This window comes from Cololabis saira, chromosome 6, assembly GCF_033807715.1.
Source record: "Cololabis saira isolate AMF1-May2022 chromosome 6, fColSai1.1, whole genome shotgun sequence".
In the NCBI taxonomy this organism is placed as follows: Eukaryota; Metazoa; Chordata; class Actinopteri; order Beloniformes; family Belonidae; genus Cololabis; species Cololabis saira.
The window spans coordinates 21,329,257-21,352,378 of NC_084592.1; the positions used below are offsets into that span (position 1 = coordinate 21,329,257).

At 41.2% G+C, this 23,122-nt stretch overlaps 2 protein-coding genes across 18 annotated transcripts in view; one reads left to right on the forward strand and one right to left on the reverse strand.

Annotated features, from left to right (window-relative positions):
- The first annotated feature begins 1,840 nt into the window (after positions 1-1,840).
- On the forward strand, positions 1,841-18,101 carry prpf40a (PRP40 pre-mRNA processing factor 40 homolog A). 4 transcript variants are annotated; one of them, XM_061723623.1, is made up of 26 exons: positions 1,841-1,894; positions 3,959-4,102; positions 5,969-6,052; positions 6,586-6,604; positions 6,696-6,715; positions 8,328-8,369; positions 8,521-8,631; positions 8,996-9,116; positions 9,387-9,411; positions 9,510-9,758; positions 11,798-11,903; positions 12,963-13,027; positions 13,127-13,291; positions 14,151-14,259; positions 14,346-14,496; positions 14,633-14,766; positions 14,878-14,992; positions 15,278-15,369; positions 15,846-15,974; positions 16,439-16,576; positions 16,661-16,756; positions 16,840-16,926; positions 17,031-17,121; positions 17,214-17,275; positions 17,364-17,519; positions 17,618-18,101. In XM_061723623.1, exons 1-26 carry the CDS (start codon positions 1,892-1,894, stop codon positions 17,705-17,707), a joined length of 2,604 nt encoding a protein of 867 aa, XP_061579607.1. In that variant the 5' UTR covers positions 1,841-1,891; the 3' UTR covers positions 17,708-18,101. The 4 variants fall into 4 exon arrangements, with proteins under 4 accessions (XP_061579607.1, XP_061579608.1, XP_061579609.1 ...); XM_061723624.1 differs by having other exon boundaries at positions 15,846-15,962; XM_061723625.1 differs by having other exon boundaries at positions 9,543-9,758.
- A 1,078-nt stretch (positions 18,102-19,179) lies between these two features.
- The window catches only part of fmnl2a (formin-like 2a), a 62,934-nt gene continuing 58,991 nt past the window's right edge, over positions 19,180-23,122 (reverse strand). For 6 of the 14 annotated variants that reach the window (XM_061723637.1, XM_061723635.1, XM_061723632.1 and 3 more), the window contains one exon: positions 19,180-20,973. In XM_061723637.1, the coding sequence (XP_061579621.1) occupies positions 20,864-20,973 (110 nt within the window). In that variant the 3' untranslated portion in view covers positions 19,180-20,863. Of the gene's footprint in view, positions 20,974-21,317; positions 21,418-22,649; positions 22,760-23,122 lie in introns of all 14 variants that reach the window. The other 8 variants (XM_061723640.1, XM_061723642.1, XM_061723633.1 and 5 more) reach the window with 3 other exon arrangements.

Sequence of the window (23,122 nt, forward strand, 5' to 3'; positions counted from 1 at the left end):
TGGTGTCGGTTTATATTAAAGAATCTTTTTGCCCAGAAGAAAAAAGAGCGAAGACAACGACCCATAACTATTTTCTTCTCTTGAAAAAACCCACCTGCCGACTCGCGCTGTATACAGCGCGAGTCGGGATGCCGCATCATTCAGAAGAGGAGGAATACGTGCGAGGCGGGGATGATCTCTGCAATCTGAAGCCCTCTATAATTGTAAAAAGAATTTCACTTATCACGGGTTCTTTTTGGAACATAACCCCTGCGAAAAACCAGGGATTGCTGTAATTCCACGTTGCGATTTGCGAAACTCGCCTTCTCTTGGCTCATGTTTTTGAACGCACACACACGCCCACCCCGTTTCCTCCCGGTTTCTGCGTGTGGGGAAAAAAAGCCTCACTGTAGCCAGAAATAACGGAGTAACGCACCGTTTGGATGAAAAAGGGTCATTGAATTATATTTATCATCTTAATTTTTTATTATAACGCACAGGCAGCAGGGAATTAGTGCGTTAGGCAGCAGTGCTGCGTGTGAAAATGCGCTGATAGTGATCGGTGATCGATTTGCCTGGCATCGATTCATTTGGTTTCAGAACCGGACAGCTGCTCCAAAGAGCGTCTGAAAGAGCGAAACTAAAGAACGGTGTTAAGAAGTCATCTGGGAAACACCCGTATCTTAGGGTTCTCTCTTAGTTCAAACCTTCTTTGAACCTCTCTTAAATCCTTAAGAGAGGTTGGATCTGGGAAACCCGGCCATATTGTTTTTGTTCTTAGTGTTCCAAGAAAAACAAATTTTTCCAACAGTAGTTTCAATTACATTCAGTAATACAGGGCAATTGTTATTTAGTTTGAGATCTTTAAAAAGTGAAATAACCCCCGAGGGGACAGCATCAAAAACAACAGAGAAGTCCTTGGGTGTAACAGGGATTCCATAATGTTGAATGAATTCAACATAATTATAGAGATGCCCATGTTGATTAAACAATTGACTCAAAAGCAAAATATTATTAACTAACCACTGTTTGAGAAAAATAGACTTGTTTTTATATAGAATATATCTATTGTTCCAGATAAAAAATGTGTGAGGCGAGAAATTATGTTTGTAGATTAGACACCAAGCCAGTAACATTTGCTTATGAAATGAAGAGTTTGAGAGGAATTTTGTCCACATTGTAAGTGCAGAGCAATAGAAAGTTAAGACCACCAATTGCAGAGAAGATATAATGAGGAATGAAATTCCACAGGGAGGTTGGACATTTGAGGTAGTGTCTAATCCAATTAATTTTAAAGGTGTGGTTTAGTGTGGTGAAATCTAAAAAATTAAGACCACCTTTACTGTACTCATTCATTAAAACAGATTTTTTCAAATAATGCGTACGGTTTTTCCAAACAAAATCAAATAATATTTTGTCTATCGTTTTACACACAGGATTATCTACACCTAAAGACAGTGCAGCATAAATTAATCTAGATATTCCTTCAGCCTTTGAGAGAAGGATCCTGCCTTTTAAAGATAAATCACATAAAAGCCATAGATTAAACTTCTTTTTTGTTTTTTTCTATTATTGGATTGAAGTTATTAGAACATCTCTGGGACTCATTTTTTTCTATGCTGATACCCAAGTAGGTGACCGATTTTTTAATTTGAATATTGGAAATTGAGTCAAGACAACAATCTTTTATAGCTAGTAATTCACATAACTTTTGGCTACTCTACCCAGCTCTGCTCATGGAGCAGTGACGTCCCGTCCTCTGGAGACTGCGCAGGATTGCGCATTTGTAACGCGGAGTGACGCTCTTGAACCCTGACCCTTGACCTCTGAGCGCCGGAGCGATTTGAGCCAATCGCGTGGCTCGTTGTTGCGAGGTGCTCGACGCTCTCGGAGAGTCTGACTGCTCGTCAACATGGTGAGTGTGGTCCCTCAAAAGAATAACGCACCAGCAATAACCACACGGGAAACAATAACACAAATATTTAAGTCACCAACTTCTCGAGCAGCTCTCTCTTTTCGTTCTCCTCCGGGAGAAACAGATTTCGTGTCCTGGAGCGCGGGTTAGCATGTGTTAGCATCGAGCTAATACAGCGGCATACACTCACACTCTCGGTACAGACTATGACCTGGAACAAAATGTTCATTTAAAACTCCAAAATGAATGAAATATAAGGTGTTATACTTTTTAAATAGGACTAGGGTTGGATTTTTTAAAGGCGTAGTTTGCTATCTGGATAGACTGGCTTTATATTTTACATTTCTGTCTCAGAGTTTAGACGGAGCCCGATCCTCCATTACTAACAGTGTCACTGTGGAGACAGGAACATTATGACTTTAGACTAAATATTTAGGGTTGTTTTCGTCTTCATAACTTCATAATAGTAATGATGTATTACTTAATACGATATATTATTATTTCGGTGCAAAATAACAGTAATTCCCCCCTTTTCTTTTTTTTTTACAATCTTCCCTACAAAGTACTTGCTTCTTTCCTGTATGTCATTCAATGTTATATGAATTAAAAAAGGTCTCCAAGTGTAATGCTTTCTTGGAATAATGCCTTTTAATTGACTTTGTATCAGCGAATCTGTACTGTCATGAAACTGTACCTGATCCTATGCAATTCTTCTAATAAATTCTTCAATCAATCAATCAAAAAACTAAAATTTCCCCATTGTGGGATTACTAAGGGAAAAATTTATTTATTTCATTATTTTTTTATTTATTTACCATGGTGTAGTAGATACTTGTATGCATGTATCCCCCCCCTCCTTGTGCAGGTGTTGACACTAGGTTGACAATGAAGTTTCTCTCATACACACTAGAGTCGTCACTAATTACAACTTTTTAATGCATTCCAGTATGAAAATAATCTTCCTGGAAATCCAACTTTTCCTATACATTCTTTCCTATTAATAGGGGTGATATTTTATATCAGAATCGGGTTTATTGGCCAAGTCGGGTCAAACAAGACAGGGACTTTGACTCCGGTTGTTTCGCTCACTGTACAGTTAATAGACAAATGACAGCTCTTATTAACATGTATACAATTTAAAAAAAAAAAAAAAAAAAAAAAAAAAAAAAAAAAAAAAAAAAAAAGGTGAAGCAGTATAAGGTAGACATTGTTATTGAAGGTAGACATGGTGATTGAATATGCAATGATGAACTACTTGGATGCTGATAAATGTCGGAAGATGTAAGAAGAAAAGTAAAGAGAAAAATTATCACTAAAGTTTGAATGCTGACTTAGCAGTCACCCGATAATCGCATGAAATAGAGCGCTAGGAATTTATAAAGGCCTATGAACTTGATAAAGGATGTAACTTGTTTATATTAACAGAAATTGTCCATGAACTGGAGTGGTATTGGTTGATGAATTGCTCCATGCTGGCTGCAGTTCATGGTCTTATATTACGCTTGTCTTGAGGCATATTGATAGAACTTTATCCAGTATGCTTTTATTGCCATGTTGGAATAATGCATTTAATAAATTATTGAGAAGTTGTTCACGCAGCCCTTTGGATTTTAATAACTATGCGAAATGTATTTGGTTCCTTCTCATCCAGACTATTACTGTAGATATACTTTATCGTGATTTAAGAAGATTCTTTTTTTTTTTTTAATCTCAAGTATGATGACTGTAAAACTGTAGAAATAAAATCTTATTTAACCACATTAGACCACAGCCCTTACTAGTGACGCCTGTGATTACACTAACTCTATGTGGTGTTTCTTATTTATCACAGTCTTCATCGGAGGCTAATAGTGCCCCAAGCCAAGCGCCACCTTATCCAGGTGTACCGCCCTCAACCATACCGCCCCCTTTTGTAAGTCAGTGACAGAGATGTTCATGAAAATTAGCTTTTCAGTCTTTTTCAGTTCCAACACCAGGTAGAACTACAACTGTTTGATGGATTTCGTTTTATTAGATTTTTATTTCAACTTTAATTTGACTTGATTTTTTTTTTCTTTTGACTAGATGGGACCACCGGGAATACCGCCTCACTTTCCTCCCATGGGAATGCCTCCTATGGGACAGCGACCTCCCAGCATGACTCCGTTGCCACCTGGTATAATTCCTCCAGGCATCATGCCGCCAATGGCGGCACCACCAATGGGACAGGTATGCCTGCTCAGAGTTCATAGTTCTTTCTCCTGTAAATCATGTTGGTAGGGATGTGCATAATTACTGGATTTTTTTTTTTTTGTGATTTCCGCTTTGCAAAAGTGTCCATCAGGGAGTGCAATCCTTTTAGTCCGATAATATTGTACATGAAATTGAATAAATCCGTTAATTATATATCCTTCCTGCAAATGGGGGGAGTAATTATACAGTTTGATTACCACAGGTAGGAAAGACCTCCTGTGGCATTCCTTGGTGCATCTTGGTGATTTCAGTCCACCACCACCAGCAGGTGCTTTGACAGGACGTCATTGTGGCATTAGAGGAGGTGAGAGGTGTTGATGATACTGAGCAGCTTCCTCAGCATCCTCCTCTCTGACACCTCCACCACGAGTCCAGCTCAACACCCAGGATGGAGCCCGCTCTCCTGATGAAATTGTGGTCTGTTCGTGTTAGCTGCCTTCAGCCTGCTTCCCCAGAACAGTACAGCATAGAAGATGACGCTGGAGACCACCAAGTGATAGAACATCTACAGCATGCGTCTGCAGACGTTTACAGATCTGAACCTCTTGAAGGGGTACAGTCGGCTCTGACCCTTCTTAAACACAGCATCTGTGTTTATGGTGCAGTCTATTGTCTATGTGGACACCCAGATACTTGTAGTAGTCCACCACCAGTTCCTTCGTCTTCAAGATATTGAGCTGCAGGTGGTTCCGTCCACCTGGAACTTGGATTAGTTCCAAAAGCAAAGCAAAGCTAGTTGTACTGAGATTGGTGGTGTGAGGAAGTAAAGAAACGCTGCAGGAGGTGAGGCAACCAAAAATTGAGCAGGGAGTGCAAACACTGGAGTTACAGCTGCCCAACCCTCAGCTATGGCACTACTATTTGAGGAGCAACGTTCAACACCAGTGTTCTTCCCCCCTGGTCCTCAGGGCCAACTGTCCTGCATGTTATAGATGTTGCCAGCTCCTCCAGCTCCACCACACTCCTGATTCAGATGATTGGATCGCTGTCGTCTTGTCAACGAGGTCTACACAAGTCTGTCAATGGTCCACTAATTTCAGCCAGAGTTAGATTATAGCAAAATCTACAACGTGCATGAAGAACCCTGCTCTACACAACGTGACATTCACAATGAAACAGAAATGAATAACCGTATGAGAGTGGGAGCCGTCCCCCCACCCACCCACGTCTTGATTGAAAGTGAATAAAGCAAGGTTCATGGGGCTGACAGAGTTGGTTTAGGTTTAGCTCGGAGTCTCTCTAGTTTTCCTTGTTTAAACGAAGTAGGTCATTTTACACTTTAAACAGTTTTTTCTGGCAATAATTGGTCATTAATTTCCCCAAATGACGACTAAGGAAATTTCTTTAAACTCCCATTCCAACCTGTTTAGCTTTGTGTCTCAGTATGGAAATGACAGAAGTGTGTTTTCATTTTATGGTCTGGTTCATGTTTTAGTTGTTATAAATCTGTCCTCTGAAGGAATTAATTGTTTACTTTGATCTTAGGCCCAAATAAAGTTGTACTTTATCTTCTCACTCATTAGTTTTAAAGAGATGATAATTGATTAAAGATAGCTTATCTTCTTAATAATTTTTTCCCCCCATTGACAGATATTTGTTTACATTTTAAGTAAGTTTGAAAGTGTTTTTTGTACCGAGGGCTAGCAACAGAAATGGAGATGAGTGGCTGTAGTCTTGTATGCCGTTGCTGCACAGATCACAAGTTGCTGCATCATCACCTTCTCCCTGTTTACACGCCAGCTTCACACCATCACCATTTCTCATTTTGTGTCTTAATACTTGCGTTTGCTTCAGGTTGCATGAAAATGTCAAATGAATATTTCATGTTGTTTCTTTTATTAGATGCCTGGTATGATGCCACCCATGATACCAGGGATGATGATACCCCCTCGCATCCCCGCTGCAAATGTACAACCAACAGGACCGGTAATTCTCATCTCTCCTCACTTTTATTGAAATGCACCACAAGCTGTTAGAAGCTTAATAAACTGTTTCCACAACCAATAATTTAACTGGTGTTAAAAAAGCACATTTGAATCCCTGATTTGATGTAGTTTAAAAACATAAATATAGTAGGTCAAATCCAGTTCAAAATGTCTGCTGAGTGACATTAATGTGTTTCATGTTTGTTTTGCTGCATGTTACTGTGAATGAAAGTGTGCACTTGTGTCCTTTACCTTTTTATAACTTATGTTTTTTCCTAAAAAAGTATTGAGTAATGTGTATACCATTGAGTATAATGGACCATGGATGGGATTTTTGGATAAAAAAGAGTTAGGAGTCTGTTCTCGTTGTTGTCTTAAAGTACAAGGTCATATATTTTGTTGGAACCCTTTAGCATTTTCTATCCTTTGTGGATAAGGTGTCCTGTACATCTTTCTGTGGTACTGATTTATTTAATGTTTCTTATTTAAATAAGTCACCAATGGATTGGTCTCTTCTGTTTTATTATTTTACAGCCTGGTGTTGACTCAGCAGGTAAGATTTTAAATTTGAGACAAATCATTCATTCTCTTTTATGTTTATTTCAAGTTCAGGTTTTGATTTATTTTTGTCTTTATCCTCACAGCACCTGCCCCTGGAACATCTGTAAGTGCTTCAGTTTGTTTATTTTTGCTTCACATGTATTAATCGTGATGTTATAAGGGGTTCCATCCTGGGACTTCTTCTGTTTAACATCTACATGCTCCCACTGGCACAGATTATGAAGAGCAACAAAATAAATTACCATAGCTATGTAGATGACACACAGGTATATATTACAATGTCACCAGGAGAATGAGGCCCTGTACAGGCTCTGGGTAAATGATTTGAGGAGATTAATGACTGGGTGTGCCAGAACCTTCTCCAGCTAAACCAAAAGCAAAACTGATGTAATTGTCTTTGGAGCCAAAGAGAAATGATTACAGGTCACACAGAGCTTCAATCTATACACCTAAAAACCACCAACCAGGCCAGAAATCCGGGGTTCATGATGGACTCTGACCCAAATTTGGAAAAACACATTAAGGCAATAACAAAGTCAACCTACTATCACCTTATCAAGGTTAAAATATCTGATGTCTCAGCAGGACCTGGAAAAAGTAATCCATGCAGTAGCTTGATTATTGTAACAGCATCTTTACAGGTTTACCTGAAAAATCCGTTAGACAACTGCAGCTCATTCAGAACTCTGCTGCTCGAGTCCTCACTAACACCAACAAAGTGGACCACATCAGTCCAGCTCTGAGGTCTTTACACTGGCTGCCTGACCGTCAGAGGACAGACTTTAAAGATCTGATGCTGGTCTATAAAGCTCTGAATGTTCTAGGACCAAAATCCATCAGTTACCTCCTGACCCAGTATAAACGTCCCAGACCCCTCAGGTCATCTGGATCCGGTCCCAGAGTCAGAACCAGACATGTAGAAGCTGCATTCAGCTTCTATGCTCCACATGTCTGGAACAAACTCCCAGAAAGCTTCAGATCAGCTGAAACACTCAGTGTATTTAAATCCAGGCTGAAGACTCACCTGTTCTCAGCAGCCTTTGAGTAAAGCTCAAGAGATGCACTGGTACTTCTCAAAACGTTTTCTTAAAATTTTAAAATCATGCTCTTTATTTATGTTGTAATGTCTTTGTAAAGCCTGATTTAAAGTTCATCCGTTAAACCAACCAGAGCCTACGCCGTTGCCGTGACGCCGTCGTGAACCCTTCGGACTTCTCCGTCACTCCATTTCGCCGCAGTGCAATACCCCCCCAGAGCGCTAGTTGATACTTTGTTTAGCTTCCGGCTTTTCCGGTCACAGTGAATCAAAGATACTATTGTGCAAAAAACCAAAGCAACCCCAAAAAAAAAAATCTCATACACACGAAGAAAAGAGCCCTGAAAGTTCACGACTGCTTCACAAACCAGAAATGCATTGCTACCAAGCAAACCAATCACAGCCCTCTCGTTCTGCGTTGGGTCTGCGTCGCCTCGACGCGTAGTTACAATTTTTGGGAGGTGCACGTCAGTGACGGCTTAGGCTACGGAGAGCCTCCCGCGTAGACGCGTACCCTACGTCGTAGGCTCTGCGTTGATTTAACGCAGAACCATAATTCAGGCTTAAAGCACTTTCAATCACCTTGTTGTTGAACTGTGCTCTAAAAATAAACTTGCCTTGTCTTCTCTCTTGACGTCTACTGCACTTGGTGAATTTTTCTTTCCTTCTGTGCCGGCAGACTACTACAAATGGATCTCCACAAGAAGAACAGACAAAGAAGGTTTGTTTAGTGCATATTTACAACAGGAAAACTTGATGACTCCAGACAGTCTTGCAGGAACTATGAAACTTTAACAATAATTCCAGTAAGTAAAGTAGTTTTACACCAAAACAGTTGAGTTAGAGTGCCTGTTGTTTTTTTCCTGCCTCAGAAGTCCTTGTGGACAGAACACAAATCACTGGATGGGAAGACCTATTATTACAACACGGAGACCAAGCAGTCCACATGGGAGAAACCAGATGAACTCAAGTCTCCTGCAGAGGTACAAACCTTTATGAAACATATTTAACTTCTGGTAATAGACCTGTGACTCTGCATCATTTTTCCCCCATCAATTTCATATTGAAATATGCTGTCGGCTGAGAAATACTTTGTATTTGGTGGTTAAGTGTAAGGCAGTCTTGTATATTAAGGTCAAAGAAAAAAGTCAAACAAGAAATATAGCATTTTTGATAGGTATTTTCATAGGTGTGTATGTATGTATGTATGTATGTATATATATATATATATATATATATATATATATATATATATATATACATACATATGCTAAAATAGCAGTAGTTCTCTATGTTCAGCAAGTCGCTCATATCTGACTTTCCTATCATTTTTTTTAACCCCTTCAGCAAATGCTGTCTAAATGCCCCTGGAAGGAATACAAGTCAGACACTGGGAAGCCTTATTATTACAACTCTCAGACGAAGGAGTCTAGATGGACCAAACCCAAAGAGCTGGAGGATCTGGAAGGTAAAAGAGCTGCTGCTCATGATGTCAAATCTGTGTGTGAAAGCGGGGCTGATGTTCAGCAGTCAGCCTTGCATGAACCTTTTAAGAGCATGATGAACGGCCATCTGCTGGCACGTTTAGTGAATGACTCCACGCATGAGTGAGTCCGGGCATCACCAGAAGCACAAATGAACACATGTTGGCCTCATAAGTTGATTGATCTCATTTGGTCTCGCTCGTTTTTAAATGGAAATGTGAGTCCTCATGGTGATCTCTTTTTGTCTGTTTCAGCTCTGATCAAAGCAGAGGAGAATGGGTAGGAGTTACTTTCTGCATTGTCAACATTTATGAAAAACAAAAATACATTTGAGTTTTTATAAAATTAACTCTTTCCATGATATTCATATGATCAAGAACCACGGCTTTATTGTCATGGTTTGATTCCAGAACGGCAGAGACAGCAGCCCCAGGGACTACTGCAGCTCCTGTGGTGCAAGTAGATAATACAGCTACTATGGTGACAGTATTGGAGGCGGAGACAGCGGCAGCGGTCTCAGAGGAACACCAGTCCCAGGCGACTGTGCATCAGACAGCTGAGGTCAAGACAGAGGATGCACCTGCGGTTTCCACCGAGAGCTCAGTTGTCACAGAGAGCGCACCCAGGTAAAAAGATACATTAAAAAATGATAATAGAATTATGGGGCTCATTTTAAAGAAAAACTTGAACCACTTATTGTTTCTTTGGTTTGAGATCTTATTAGTTACTTAGTTTCATGACGGTAAAACCATTAACTTCACATTGCACAGAAGAAAATGTGTATCTTGACATAATGATCATCTATTCCTGTGGATTTCAGTCATGTTTGGTACGTGAGGGGGAACATCCAGAACACCTGAACGGAAAATGCCAACGAAATTCTCCTCTGTTATGCAAACAGGAGCCTGTGATAAAGTTACTGTGTCACCTGAGGTGTCCTCCACAGATGGCATTTAAAAAAAAAAAAAAAAAAGACGACACCCAACTGACATTTCTGGCCATTTGGTAAAAACGCACCCGATTTTTATTCATTGAGGGCACTGGTTGCCCTAGGTTACCAACAAAAGTCAGTGAGGACTGAACACCGTCAGCTGTAATTCAATCCAGGGTTCGGCTGTGCCCATCTATCGCAGTTCTTTTTTATGTGCACAGAGTAAGATGAGTTTCAGTGACTCGTCTCTTAGTTCGATGTTTCTAATTTGTTTTATAGCCAACTGCAGTTCAGTCGAGGAGTACGTCTTTAATGTTTAGTCACAAGGAGAACGCTTGGCTTTGTGCAGTGATGTGGTTGGCATTTTTAATTTGCTAGACTGAAAATAGTCATGATTTCTGTCTGAGACAGTGATATCGAGCTTTTCAAATGTATTTTTGATGCTTTAGACACCACAGACTGAGTGCTGTCTGGTTCAGTTATATTCAGGGGGGAGGAGTTGTCCCTTCAACAGGACAACAAATGAAAGGGGGCTTGACCTTTTCCATTTAGACCTCTGTTGTGGTTCATTGCGTAGTGCAGAAATGTTAAATGAACTGAAATATAAATCTATGGGAGAGATGATTAATGAATCCACTCTTTTCCATTTATATTACTGGCAGCATTGATCTGAAGCTGCTTTGTCAATCAGAGTGATGCATCACAACAACAGTTCAACCAATTTAAGCAGCTTCTACGGAAAATTAGTCGTCCAGAGGAGTGCAGAGTGCGCATATTACTCTGCTAATTTGCTGCTGGATGCAAAAAGTAGAGTTTCTGTTAAATTAGTACTTCAATGTCCAAACTTAATAAATAATTAAAAAATGAAGTCCTTATTTGACCACATCACTCAAGTTATTTGAGTTTTGGATCTGCCTTGTCCCCTCACATCAGAAATGCTTCCATCAGACCAGGTCCCTGCATCTCTGTCAAAATCCATTACAGGAGTAAAACATTTGCCTAAAACTTTTCCCCCCAAAGAAAAAAAATTGTAAACCGGGAGGGTGATCCTGAGCGACAAGATGCCAAATGAGTCTAGACCAGTGGTAAAAGTTGGATACATTTGCTCTGTCGCTGCCAGGTGTCTCCCAGGTAAAAGCAGTGAGTGGTTGTAGTTAATGACACTGTCCCCCAGAACAGTGCTTCTTACATTAAACCTCCAGATGCATCAATATATATATATATATATGTGCCTTTGTTTTCAGATGAAAGCAGACACTTGATCAACTGAAAATAAATTGTTTCATTCGAGGGTGAGGACTGACAATCATGTCAGTTATATCAATTAGTCATTTCTAGGTTTTTACACCGTGTTAAATCGATGTAGTGATCCTCCAGGTAGATGCTTGTGCGGGCTTCATAGAGGTCAGTAAAGCAGATTCATGAATTAAAAGTCAATTTTTCCTAGATAATGTCTGTATTTGAATGAATCGCAATCTCCGCTGCAAGGAAATAGTACACAAAGATTGGCAACAAGAATTTTAAAGTCAGACAGTGACGTCGGAGCTGCTTTGGATTTATGTTCTTGCAGTTAGTTATATTAATAATTTAATACACTTGTAAACGAGAAAATGTATATTTCAGTGTTTAATGTGTCTTCATGCAGGTCACTGGATGGGATGGATGTTAACCATCTCTAATGCTTCACACAAGGGCAGCTCGGGTTCAGTTTTTGTTTTTTGTTTTTTCTTCCAGTGTGAAAGTCATAAAGGAAGAGCTGCCTGAGATTCAGAAGAAAACGTACAAATGGAACACAAAAGAGGAGGCTAAGCAGGCGTTCAAGGAGCTGCTGAAGGAGAAGGTGAGTCAGGCCGTCGGCTCGTGCTGCCGTGTCCCTGCAGGACACCAATCAGCAATCATGTTCATTTCTGTTTTGATTAGGTCTCTGCATAAAGCCGCTTTTTACGTCATATGTTGAACTATTTGAAATCTTTGTTTTAGTGTATAAAATTGGATTCATCAGTGAGTTGGGTATTGGGATGAAATTAAGTATCCTACAAGATTTTAATTAGTTTTTTTGTCTAATTTGCACGCAAGCCACAAACGTCCACACTTTCAGCCTCATTTGCTTTAAAGGAAATGTTTCTTTGAATTACTGTGTTATTCTGTTGTGTACGACAAGCAAGGTGTGTTTTTATGGCTACTTGAACCATCTCAGTCTCTGATGGTGTTTATTATCACATTTTTGCATTTGGATCTTGATCTAATCCCTCTCCCTCCCCTCTTAAGCCCTCGGGAGGTCTGAGCTTCAACGTCTTGTTGCTGGGGATATATTGTGCGTTTGCTTGCAAGGCGGCAAAGCAACAGCCACCTTGAATGCTGCTATATTTAGGTGCTTTTTAATTTTGTGCACAGAGCTCTCCTCCGAGATTGCTTGCCATTTCCTTCAAGATCTTAATGGCTCCGTCTTTATGATTAGCTTTATTGGATCACAGGCACAGGGTTGGCTGGGATTAAGACACTGAGAGAAAGTGGCATGCCTCAGTGAGTCAGAATAACTGTGGCAACTGACAAGACTGAGGCGTGCGGTGGAATCGGTTCATAATAGATGAAGCAGTTGCTCCCTGAGAGAGGCAAGTGGCTGAAAGGGCGCTTATATAAGTCCTTAGTGGCACTTCTTGAATTATTGCCACTCCACACCTCTTAACCCAGCACCCATTAGTAATTAAGAAAATATGTTGACTGTAAAGGAACCACAGCAGCATAGCTTATTGTTCATCTTCTCATTTTTTGGACTTTTCCAGCAAAAACCATCTATGCATTAAAGTTACACTGATTATTTTTTAAATGTGTTGGAATAGTCGGTATACAAAAGAAACGTTTTGTTGACGTTGTCATGTTATGATGCTGTTCTCTGCAGGGTGTGTCATCCAACTCCTCCTGGGAGCAGGCCATGAAATTGATCATCAATGATCCTCGCTACAGGTAAAATAATCTATAGGGACAGGTTCGGCTTGTAGACACTGCAGCAGCAGGCGATGGCAGCGCTCGTCTCTGTTAACCAACTGCTCACGTTGTCAACAGTGCACTTCCTAAACTGAGTGAAAAGAAACAGGCCTTCAACGCCTACAAAGTCCAAACCGAGAAAGAAGAGAAGGAGGAGGCCAGGATCAAATACAAGGAGTCCAAAGAGACGTTTCAGAGATTCCTGGAGAACCACGACAAGATGACGTCCACCACCAGATACAAGTAAGTACAAGAGAGATCTTAATAAATGCTCGTTTGTGCCATGATTGATTGATTTTTGTGTTTCTCTGAACTGTCAGTTTGATTATTGGGGCCGGATCAGTGACGGGTCATCCCCGGTCTTTGTTGGCCATCGTGCAGCCACAGCAGTGCAGCGTTCCACTTAACCGGGTTATCTGATCTGTTAGATCCTGTCAAGCTGCTGAAGTTCACATAAGCATTTAGTCTCCATACGTTTGGGAAATTGTGGTTTGAAAGTTTGATTTCTTTTTGCAGCGAACAGCTTTTATGTCTGACTCAAATTTAGAAATAGCTCAGGTTTTTGTTTTCACCCGTAAAAACACAGCAAGGACTTTTACCTTCGGAAATAGGTTGTTACTGTTTTAAATACAGTATTTATGGCAGCCGGATTGGTGCAGTGTGTAATAATCGTATTCATCAGCTCTTTTGGTTGAACATACGGGTGAAAGTCACCATGACGGACGATGTACTGGCGACCTTGACAGCGAGCCGGTTCCAGAGTTCTGCTGGCACCGGCCGGTAATCTGGGATGAAACACAACAGGCAGTTGGAGAGGGATGGCAGGGCTTGTGATGACGCGCCTCCTTACATTGGCTTCCCAAATGAAATGTTTCCAGCAGACATCACGAAAGCTTTTATCAGAGTTGTTGTGTGTTTAATCAGATTGATTTTGTGTTCATGTGGTGACTTACACAGTGCAGAAACAACCAATGTGTTTTCAGCCTGTGAAATGCTGCCCTCTTGTGGCTGACCGTGTTGACGTGTGGAAATATTCCAGACTGGCACGTGTATTCATCTGTGTGTGTGTGTGTGTGCGTGTGTGTGTGTGTACCTGCTCCAGGAAAGCCGAGCAGATGTTCAGTGAACTTGAGGTGTGGAGTTGTGTTCCTGAAAGAGACAGACTGGAGATCTATGAAGATGTTTTGTTCTACCTTGCTAAAAAAGAGAAGGTGAGGCTCTGTTTTACAGTGAACCAAACAATTTATCCATCACAACAATATGAGATCAATACACTGACTTTTTTAAATTTACCCAGGAACAAGCCAAGCAGCTGAGAAAGAGAAACTGGGAGGCGCTGAAAAACATTCTGGACAACATGGCCAACGTCACGTACCGCACCACCTGGTCCGAGGCTCAGCAGTACCTGCTTGACAACCCTACCTTTGCAGAGGACGAGGAGCTGCAGAGTATGAGAGACTATTGTTGTCTTTTTATTCTTTCACTGTTGAAGCGAAAACACAGTTTTGACCTCACCTTTACTGTGAGAGCCACAGGTTCAGGTCTCTGTGAACGTGTCTAAAATGTGTCCTCCCGTGCTGGCAGATATGGACAAAGAGGATGCCCTCATTTGTTTCGAAGAGCACATACGTGCACTGGAAAAAGAGGAGGAAGAGGAGAAACAGAAGACTCTTCTCAGGGAGAGAAGACGGCAGCGCAAGAACAGAGAGTCCTTCCAGGTGAGCGGACTAAGGACAAAGGATGTGCATTAAAAAAAAACACTAAAATATCCTAAATGTGCGTCTCATGCTGTTTAATAATAATCGCTGATGCCTTCTTTTGTGCATCAGAAATTTCTGGATGAGCTCCACGACCACGGCCAGCTTCACTCCATGTCTTCCTGGATGGAGATGTACCCGACCCTGAGCTCAGACATGCGCTTCGCCAACATGCTGGGCCAGCCTGGTAGGAGCGCGGGCCGCCGCACATGTGCTCACACATGTCTGCACCGAGCACGTGGATGTGACATGCACACTGCAGCAGGACATGAACTCACAGCTCAAACATGCACAGCAGCAGACATTCATGCTGTCTAAATACCTTGCTGTGCTTTATACATCTCACACAATCACCAATGATACACGTATTTGCCCCGATATATATTTATTTAATCTGTTTTTGACATGTTTTGTTGTGATCTCATGACTTGGGCTTTGTTTATAGTTAACATGAACATCATCTCTTTTACAGGTTCTACTCCTTTGGACCTTTTTAAATTCTATGTGGAGGACTTGAAAGCCCGTTACCATGACGAAAAACGAATAATCAAAGATATTTTGAAGGTAAGATTGTGAAAAGGAAATTGATATTGGGCATTTAATATTTCAGGGTTTCCGCGGGGTTTTAAAAAGTGATAAATGAAAATTGCCAAATTTAAGGCCATTAAAAGTGTTAAATTCACTGTCAGAGGTATTATTTTTTTTAAATTGGTATTATTTTTTACCTTTTACATTTTAATCAGTCTATTTTATTGTCATTCACAAAGTGAAATAAATGTGAAACATCTATTCAACATCAATGAGTCTATAAATCTGTTCTGTATAGTGTTCTATAGGTCAAAATCTGTATTAATGTTAAAAGGTCCATGATTAACACTTAATGTTGTGACAGTTTTTAAAAAAAATCTGAAGGTAGTGAAAAAGGTATTAAATTGGTATTAAATTTAACATAAGGATTGCTGTATAAACCCTGTATTTACCAAACCTGGTAAATTGATATTATTTATGTAATTGGTCCCTTTGCGTCTCTCTCTGTCCAGGACAAAGGATTTCTGGTGGAGGTGAACACCACCTTTGATGACTTCGGGTCGGTCATCAGCTCAGACAAGAGAGCCACCACGCTGGACACGGGAAATATAAAGCTGGCTTTCAACAGCGTAAGACTCTTTGTAAGACTCTTGATTTTACAAAAACGCACCCCCACTGTATGGTGTAATACCTCATAAAGTGGAGCGTGTATCTACACAGCTGGAGTAACACAGAGAGGTTGCTCATATTTTAGATGATGCATCTTAATGCACCTTGCAGTTTTGTTTGTTTTCCTAGAATTTGGTTTTTGGTCGCATCAGGTGCATTTTTTTTTGAATGAGTCTCTCATCACCAGAGGCAGATGGACACAAGGTTTTGAGCATGTATCTAGTAAAGATCTAAGTGACTGGTTCTCCTGCTGCTACAAACTGAAAACAGATAGATATGTCTTTAAATATATGTAAATGTGTCCTTGTGGATGTGCAGGCCTCTGGGTCGCTGCTGACAACATGTCAGTCCTTCAATCATAACTTGTCTCCACTATTCCTGAGGGAATTTAAAAGGAAAGAAAAAGATTAACTGGATTACAACCTTCTCTGCGCAGTTACTGGAGAAGGCTGAAGCCAGAGAGAGGGAGCGAGAGAAGGAGGAAGCCCGCAAGATGAAGAGAAAAGAAGCGGCGTTCAAGAACATGCTGAAGCAGGCCACGCCGCCGCTGGAGCCGGAGTCTACGTGGGAGGGCGTACGTACCGGCGGCTAATCTCTCCACCGTTCACTTCTGATTTCTCTTAAGTGGTTTGTGATGTACAACATCTGACTATTTCAGGTCAGAGACAGATTCTTAAAGGAAGCTGCCTTTGAAGATGTGACTCTGGAGTCGGAGAGGAAGAGAATATTCAAAGATTTCATACATGTCCTGGAGGTAAGGCTTTCATAACATCCATCATTTGTCAATCTTGACGTTGATGATGTCAAACTTATGTATTTATTTTTTATCTATTACAGCACGAATGCCAACATCACCATTCTAAGACGAAGAAGCACTCCAAGAAGTCCAAGAAGCACCACAGGAAACGATCCCGCTCTCGATCAGTCAGTAGCTCGTCACCTCTTTGATCATCACTTTGGACAAACGATTAAGGCATTTCTATTCTGTAAAACCAGCTAATCTCTGAATTACTCATTTGTTTTAACAGGGCTCCGAGTCTGAAGATGATGAGTACCACAAGAAGAAGAAGAGGTCGCAGTCCAAATCTCCCTCAGACCGCTCAACTAGTGGAGAGTCCGGTGAGTGTTTTTAATCATTAATGGATCAATGAATCGCTGCATGGAAGAAGTGCAGATCTATATGCATTCATGTGTTTTCTGACTAAAACCAGAGAGAAGCTATAAGAAGTCCAAGAAGCACAAGAAGAAAGGCAAGAAACGGCGCCACAAGTCTGTACGTATGCGGAGGGAGCGGGGAGCATGTGGGCTCTAATTTTAGTGGTGTGCAATATTTGTTACTCATTTATAACTGTGACAAACAGGCATCGCCAGACTCTGATAATGAGAAGAAAGGCCGAGAGCGTGATGGGAGGCGCGAAAAGGATGCGGAGAAGGACAAAGAGAACGACAAATCTCGAGGGAAATCTCGCTCAGACTCTAAACAGAAATCTCCTAAAAGGAAATCGGCCAAAGAGGAGGTTAGTTGTCATTAGTGCCACTTTCTAATAGAGTAGATGAACGATGAGAGGTGGTTCTGAGTTGTTCTGTGTCTTCATTGATCTGTGTTTACGACTAGGGCGGCTGGGATACATCAGGCAGCGAGCTGAGCGAAGGAGAGCTGGAGAAAAGAAGAAGAACTTTACTGGAGCAGCTGGATGCACCTTGATGCCCACTGTTATTTCTGGTCCTTCAGTTCTCCAAGCACGCATTCCCCGCAGGCCCACGTGACTCTGCGGTGGCTCCGGACTGAGAAAACACTGCTCACTGGCTTTTATGGGAATGTGCTCCACTGTCCTAACAATTATTGAGTAATTTGATATCAGAACGCCTGATCACTTGGAAGATATCCAGCTGTTTGTTGGAAGCTTCAGTTCTTTTCTTTAGTTGGCTGTAGTTGTACGTTCTCCATTCGTCAGTTCTTTTTATTTCAATTACCGGTAAAGGCAAATCTAGTCATTTTGTCTTTACGAAAAAAAACTGAAAAATGTATTAATTGCTCTTCTTTTTTTAATAGACTGTAACCAGTTAGTTAGAAAGTAATAAAATATTGTTTCCATTAATTTCTTTTGATAAAGTGCCATCTTTTTCACTGCGTTTAGGAATGTAATACACAAAGTAACATCAATTTTTTCACGTTAAATGTTGGATTGTTTTACAAAATCCTGAAATTACACAAAGAATTTGCAAGATTACCGTAGTCTTTTTTTTTTTTTTTTTTTCTTTTTTTTTTAAATGACAACTTAATGTTGTCTAGTGTGTCCCAACAGAAATCTTTTAAGCTGTAAGGAACTTTGAACGTGAGGTCGTGGCATGTTTGAGCCGATAGACCCGTTACCGGCGGTAACCGGTGAGGATCTGGAGGTCGTCTTCTTCTTCATGACCCAGAACTGGCAGCCACAATAAAAGCTGATCAAATTGAGATGTTGAAGCAGCTTCAATGCTTCCTGATTTATTTTGATATTGGACACTCCCTTGATCCCTCCCGCCCTTAAAACTGCATTCAGAACAAAGCACAACTGGTTATTTATCTGGCTTAATACTTTAAGGAGAGCTGCAATGGTGCCAATGCAATTCACCTGAATTTTCTATATCATCATATACTGTTAACGTGTGAAGCCTGCGAGACGGAAGACAAAACAGTCCCAACTACCTTATATATTTTAAAGCTCTCTTTCAATCTGATAATAGGAAGTACTTTTATCAGTAACTCATGAGAATCTGGGACCATTTCCTTTATCAAGTTGTACACAGCAGTGACATCTAGTGGCAAAGTTGCAGACTGCAACCAACTATGCCTCCACTTCCCCCACCTTGACAAAATACTTTTTTTTTAATTACAGAAACTGTTAACTTAAAAACAGGAAAATCCCGGTTTGTTAAACGAGGGCCGTGGTAGAAACATGGTGATGCTACATGACAAAACGATGGTGGACTTCTGTCTGCAGCAAATAAAATCCTTTAGAATATTGCACTGGAGCCTGAAGGAAGGCAAAATAAAAGTAATTGCTTTTTCTAAAACCCTATTGTTTACCACTGACACTACACTTAACAGGAATCGGAAAGCCGAACATAATTAACTGCAGATATGAGCCAAAATGTTTCTAAAAGTCTGCAAATTTCACAACACGCAATTCAAGATTCAGTGTAAATAGTTTTATTATATTTGTTGAAAATCTCATGTCACCTAGTTATAAAAAGCTTGTTATTTTGAAGTGAGAACAGACTGTCAAGAATACACTTTTGATGAGGAAAACAAAAAAAAAAAAACATGCCAGTTTCATCCAGTTGAGACATGTTAATTACAAACTGAAGGTGAGAGAAGCCGATGAAGCACGACGCGCTTCAGCGAAGGCAGGTGGGGGAGAGGAATTGCATCTGAGCATCACCTCATAATTTCAAAGGTTAGTGTAGTCCTCGGGTTAGAAATGTGAGGCGCTTGCGACGCCCACAAACGCGCGGTGACCCCTTGACCCCTGCACCCGACAGTTAAAACACTACTGTGGTTCTCTGGCTGCATTTGGCTTAATTAAATATACACAAATGAAGAAAAAGAACTATAAGTTAAAATAACATTCAGCTGTATAGCACAAGGCAATGAGAGCGTGTTTAAACAATATGTACAATATTAATCGTGGTAATGTGATTTAAGTAAAAAAAAAAAAAAAAGTTTGTAGCAAAATATCTGTACAAAGAAACCCTTTGTGTCATGTACTTTTGACAAATTTAATGACTTCCGACAAACATTACAAGAAAACATGAGCGAATGTACTTTTCAGTGGTTAAATACTATACATTATAATTACAGTAAAGTGAGTAGAGGCGGTCGCCGGGATTATTACCAACCTGGAGACCACAGGTTACACACAACGCTCAGTCAGCTTCCAGTTTGTGTTGTTGCATCTCTCATGCAGTTTTAGTGCGTCATTTATGTAAAACAAACACAAAAAAAAAAAGAAGTCTTGTTCTCTACATTGTTTGTTCCCAAAAACCACAAACAGCTGTGCAGCTGCAATAAATACACGATTTTAAATGGAATAAGCAGACAGCCTTAATTATTCTTTTTTTGGAGGGGATTCAAAACTACAAATCCATCATTTCCATCTTTTCTGCCAGAGGCTTTTTTTTTTCTTTTCAAAGTACAAATATAGTTTTCCATTTGTTGTCTTGATCTTTTTTTTTCTTCTCGTCAGATCATCAGCCCTTTTAATTAGTTGAGAAACATCATGAGATGCAAATTAAAAAAAAAAAGAGGATGTTGTGCATACGATTATAAAAAGTAATAGACAAGAGCACCGGAAAGTACCGAGCGTCAAACTCGCCTCTAAGACGTGAAATATTTGTAACAGCTAAAGGGAAGGCGTCCCGTACATTCTACTTTCCAGGGTGACGTCTTCTCACACGGCTTTTAAGGCCACCGCGTGTCCAGTTTTACAAATCTCGTCATTAAAGCCAGGTCAAGGTGTATTGCTTTAAATGTAGTTATTAAGAAAACAGTCATCAGATAAACTAAAGACAACAGATTCACAAAAAAAACAACAAAGAATTTCACTTAAGTTCAGGCACTTGGCTCGTCTAAGGTGGTTCAACCTTTTAGACACATGAAAATTCAGTTCCACACATGTCCCAGTCCTTCATTGCAAAATCCTGCTTTTACAGCACAGACGTGGAGTATTGTGTCATCTTTATTTAATCACGAGGGCTGCTACGAATGATCGTCGTCCTCCGCTCTTCACCAGACTTGCTGTCATTCTGTCCTTTGACCTCTGACCTTCCTCCTCACGTACCCCCCCCCCCCACCCTGCAACATGCACTCCTCCCCTCGTCACATGACTACTTCGCCGTTATTCACCGGCCGCAGGTTCTGATCGTCGTAACGTCTCCGGACACTCCTTCGCACGGCGTCGGCTCGCCTGTAGGGCTGATTCCTCAAATCTGGGGAGGGAGGGAAGGCGGGCGGGGGGGGGGGGGGGGGGGGGATAAAAGACGGGGTCAGTGATGTCATCGGCGCGTTCTGATGAGCCCACATGTTCAGGAGTGCTGGCAGCCTATCTTACAAAGCAGTATGAGCTCTACGCAGAAAAATACAAAATGTATTCATTTAAAAAGAAGGGAAGACGGGTCAAAGCGCCTCGTCATTTATAAAATAAAAAATAAAGAAACTACAAGCTCTTTATCATAAATACTAATGAGGAGGAAGTGCAGGGACAGGGAGGTCGGTGAAAGGATCCTAAATGAAAAAAGCAGTAAAATGTAAAAGGAAATAAAGGGATGCTTGCCATGTTTAGGACACATCCACCACTACAGGGGTGCTACTGGAGGACTTCCTTACCCTCAAGTAGACATTTGGAAATTTAGTAATGTTATTCTTCTTTAGGGCTGGATGAAGAGAAGACAAAATGAAGGTTAACGATGGAGGAGGCCGACTAGAGCAACGTCAGCCCGACATGTTCACACGCGGCTCTGCTGGAAAGGAGCGCTGCCAGAGCAAAGCAGGCTGGTAGCAGGCTGCACGGGGGGGGGGGGACACACCCAAGAGAGGTGAGAGAGGACAGAGCTAAGAGGATGTTAACTGGTTTTTTGTTCCTGTTATTTAACTCAAACTGCTTTGCAAAGTGGCTACCAGCAGAACAGAAGACTGGCCCATTTCAAACCCCCATCCCAAAAAAGGTTCAGAGCAACTGAAAATATGCTCCCAAACAGAGACGGCAGGCTTGTTAGGTTTAACAGCAAGATCACCACATTAAAGAAAAAAAGCATGCGAGCATCCAGGGAAAACGCTGAGCTCCGACAGAGTAAACGAGCACAAACATGATGGAGACTCGGGGAAACAGCCCCGGATGAATAGATGAATAGAGCGGCAGGCTGTGACGGCAGGACATGCATTCGCACCAGCTGGAAAGTTAGGACACCCTGCTAGAGCGAGGCGGTCAGCTGACAGAGAGGCGGGGAGGGGGTGAGGGGCAAGCAAAGCACGTGAGACAACTGGGAGAGAGGGCGGGGGGGTCAGGAAGCAGCAAGCATGCAAAGCTTGGCGTATCAACAGTGATGATGTGACAATAAAACACACAAAAACACTCATTTTGATTCATAAACACACAAAAAGAGCAAGTTATAATGCCACAGGCACTTACACATAATAGCATTAGTCACTGACAGAAGCTTGTTTCAAGTAAACCTGCTACTTTATATCATCTTTGCTGTATAAAGTAGAGCCTGGACCAGACTTGTGACATACATGGCCACTAGGTGGCAGCACCCAACCTGACTTTTCACCTTCCTACTAAAATGAGAGAAGTGTACTCCTCAAACGCTGCTTCTTGTTTGGTTTTTCTGTGACATTATGGTTTGCCTGGGGTGATAAAGATAATGGTGGTGATAAATATGGGTGTCACACTTCATGCAGGTGGGCGGAGGAAAATCGTTAGCCCGACACACCGTCATGCTCGGGGAGGGGAGACACAAGAAATCCCAGAAACCTCGGCGTTACGAGCACATGTCCGCAGTGGGAGACTCCAGTGTGACGGTTTAGATTAAATAAAACATAAAAAAAAAGGGCATGCAGTGAGGGGGGGCAAGACATAAAGAAGGAGAACGTTTTGTCCAGCAACCTTTGAGAAGAGAGACAGTTAGTAATGGTACTCCTCATTGAGAGTGGACTCGTTGAAGAACCGAGAGCCGCGCTTGGCGGTGCGGGCGGTAAAGGGCGCGCTCTTCAGCACTGCATTGAGAACGACAGGGAAAACAGCCAGGACAAACATGACAAACACATCATGAGAAAAGCAGATTTCTACAGGGCTCAGCGCCGGTTAGGACGAAGCAAAAACACCCCGACAACGTCATCACGATCTGAGGGGGGGAAACGTTCAAAGTGTGAAAGTCACAACCTGCATTTCCCGACAAAAGTGCCACACATTTGAGACAGAATGCAATCATGAGCTAATCTTAAAAACCTTACATGCTGAATGTTAAAACGACAACATCGGTGTGTGTTTTCTGTTTTTGCATGTTTAGTTGGGGCAAGGTGTCAATTCTCATGGATTTGGGAGCTCAAGTTCTCGCTTTATGTTGGATTTCAACTGCT

Bases quoted from the DNA above. Each gene is read 5' to 3' on its own strand.
- prpf40a (XM_061723623.1), top strand. The intron at 8,632-8,995 runs GTACAAACCTTT...TAACCCCTTCAG, and splicing joins AACTCAAGTCTCCTGCAGAG to CAAATGCTGTCTAAATGCCC. The intron at 14,497-14,632 runs GTATGAGAGACT...CCGTGCTGGCAG, and splicing joins AGAGGACGAGGAGCTGCAGA to ATATGGACAAAGAGGATGCC.